General features: G+C 65.9%; 1 protein-coding gene across 1 annotated transcript in view; it reads left to right on the forward strand.

Annotated features, from left to right (window-relative positions):
* The window catches only part of PANX2 (pannexin 2), a 16,915-nt gene extending 14,680 nt beyond the window's left edge, over positions 1–2,235 (forward strand). The window contains exons 2-3 of the mRNA XM_004380022.1: positions 5–1,475; positions 1,889–2,235. Of these exons, the coding sequence (XP_004380079.1) occupies positions 5–1,475; positions 1,889–2,232 (1,815 nt within the window). The 3' untranslated portion in view covers positions 2,233–2,235. The remainder of the gene's footprint in view (positions 1–4; positions 1,476–1,888) is intronic.
* The last annotated feature ends 379 nt before the right edge of the window (positions 2,236–2,614 follow it).

Below are 2,614 nucleotides of genomic sequence, written 5' to 3' on the forward strand. Positions count from 1 at the left end.
GGAGCCCATTTACTGTTACACTCCGCACAACTTCACCCGCGACCAGGCGCTGTACGCCCGCGGCTACTGCTGGACGGAGCTGCGGGACGCGCTGCCCGGCGTGGACGCCAGCCTCTGGCCGTCGCTGTTCGAGCACAAGTTTCTGCCCTACGCGCTGCTGGCCTTCGCCGCCATCATGTACGTGCCCGCCCTGGGCTGGGAGTTCCTGGCCTCGACGCGCCTCACGTCTGAGCTCAACTTCCTGCTGCAGGAAATCGACAACTGCTACCACCGCGCGGCCGAAGGCCGGGCCCCCAAGATCGAGAAGCAGATCCAGTCCAAGGGGCCCGGCATCACCGAGCGCGAGAAGCGGGAGATCATCGAGAACGCCGAGAAGGAGAAGAGCCCCGAGCAGAACCTGTTCGAGAAGTACCTGGAGCGGCGCGGCCGCAGCAACTTCCTGGCCAAGCTGTACCTGGCGCGGCACGTGCTCATCCTGCTGCTCAGCGTGGTGCCCATCTCCTACCTGTGCACCTACTACGCCACCCAGAAGCAGAACGAGTTCACATGCGCGCTGGGCGCCTCTCCCGACGCGCCGGAGGGTGGCGGGGGCCCGGGGCCGGCCGTGCGCGTCAACTGCAAGCTGCCCTCGGTGCAACTGCAGCGCATCATCGCGGGCGTGGACATCGTGTTGCTGTGCTTCATGAACCTCATCATCCTCGTCAACCTCATCCACCTCTTCATCTTCCGCAAGAGCAACTTCATCTTCGACAAGCTGCACAAAGTGGGCATCAAGACGCGCCGCCAGTGGCGCCGCTCGCAGTTCTGTGACATCAACATCCTGGCCATGTTCTGCAATGAGAACCGTGACCACATCAAGTCGCTCAACCGGCTGGACTTTATCACCAACGAGAGCGACCTCATGTATGACAACGTGGTGCGGCAGCTGCTGGCCGCGCTGGCGCAGTCCAACCACGACGCCACGCCCACCGTGCGCGACTCGGGCATCCAGACCGTCGACCCCAGCACCAACCCGGCTGAACCCGATGGCTCTTCCGAGCCGCCGGTGGTCAAGCGGGCGCGCAAGAAGATGAAGTGGATCCCCACCAGCAACCCGCTGCCGCAGCCCTTCAAGGAGCAGCTGGCCATCATGCGCGTGGAGAACAGCAAGGCCGAGAAGCCCAAGCCCGTGCGCAGGAAGACGGCCACCGACACGCTCATCGCGCCGCTGCTGGACGCGGGCGCCCGCGCTGCGCACCACTACAAGGGCGGCGGCGGGGACGCGGCCGCCTCCTCCGTGCCGCCGGCAGCCTCGGGGGACAAGAAGCACGCGCGGCATTTCTCCTTGGACGTGCACCCCTACATCCTGGGCACCAAAAAGCCCAAGCCCGAGGCCGCTCCCGCCGCCGTCCTGCCCGTCTCTCGGAGCCAAGAGGGGGTCTTCCTTTCGCAGGGAGAGGAGTGCGCGTTGGGCCTGACCGCCGCACCCACCAAAGGTAGGGCGCCGGCAGCGAGGGGCGGGCAGGCCCGGGAGGAGGGGGCGGCCCCAGATCGCCAAGGGGGCAGTCGATGCCCTGCTGTCGGGAAGGGAAAGCCCACGTCCCGGGCTGGGCGCCAGGAAAGGGGGTTCCGGGTTTAACCAGCTCCATCAGCGGCCAGTTGGAAGTGGGGGGCGGGGACCGGGAGGAAGGACGAAGGACGCCTGGCGTGGCTGCTGGTTCCCCTGCTGGTTCCCCTTTGAGAAGGGACCCTGCACTCAGGGCGCTGCGTTACTGCAAGTCAGCTCCCCCTGCCAGATCTGGGCTGGGATTCAGCCTGAGCTCCAGCCTGAGGGCCGGGTGGACTGCAGAGCTGGGGCAGCAGAGTGTGAGCAGGCCAGTGACACACCTGTTTTCTTGGCTGCTTGCAGATGCCTCACTCCCTAAGAAGGAACTCTCCTTCCCGGCAGATCCAGCCCGGGTGGGGCTTCCCTCCACGGGCCCCTTCCACGTCTGCTCGCCTCCCACGGCCCCTGCTGTGGCCCCGTTGTCTCCAGCTGGCCTGGGCAAGGCTGACCCCCTGGCCATCCTGAGCCGGAACGCCACTCACCCCCTTCTTCACATCAACACGCTGTACGAGGCCCGGGAGGAGGAGGAAGGGGGTCCCCACGTGCCCCCGGACGTGGGCGAGCTCATTGCCATCCCGCCCCCACAGCAGATCCTCATTGCCACCTTCGATGAGCCCAGGACAGTCGTGAGTACTGTGGAGTTTTGAGGGGAAAGAACACTGGCTGCCACAGGCCCTTTGCACGGGCCGCCTCCCAGTGACCCCAGCCCCGCGTGCACGCAGCCTCTGCTTGCCCGGCACTGCCCACCCCCAGCATCCATCTGCATGCATGGGGGCTCAGTACCTCCCCCAGGCTCAAAGGGCAGCCAACCCCCACAGGTGCATCCTCCCAGCGCTGGCCAGGGGCAGGGCAGGCTATGGCCCGGCAGAGCCCCCCTCCCCACCCCTGTATCCGGCGAACAGCTGTAGGTGTGGGTTTGCAAGACTAAGAGTTTATTTTTTTAGTCGATTTGGTTCTGGGCCTGGGAAGCGAGGGCCATGCTTGTGGCTGGACAAGGTGGCCTCCCACCAGGCCTCGCCACAGCCACAG

Source organism: Trichechus manatus, unplaced genomic scaffold (genome assembly GCF_000243295.1).
Source record: "Trichechus manatus latirostris isolate Lorelei unplaced genomic scaffold, TriManLat1.0 scaffold00069, whole genome shotgun sequence".
Classification (NCBI taxonomy): Eukaryota; Metazoa; Chordata; class Mammalia; order Sirenia; family Trichechidae; genus Trichechus; species Trichechus manatus.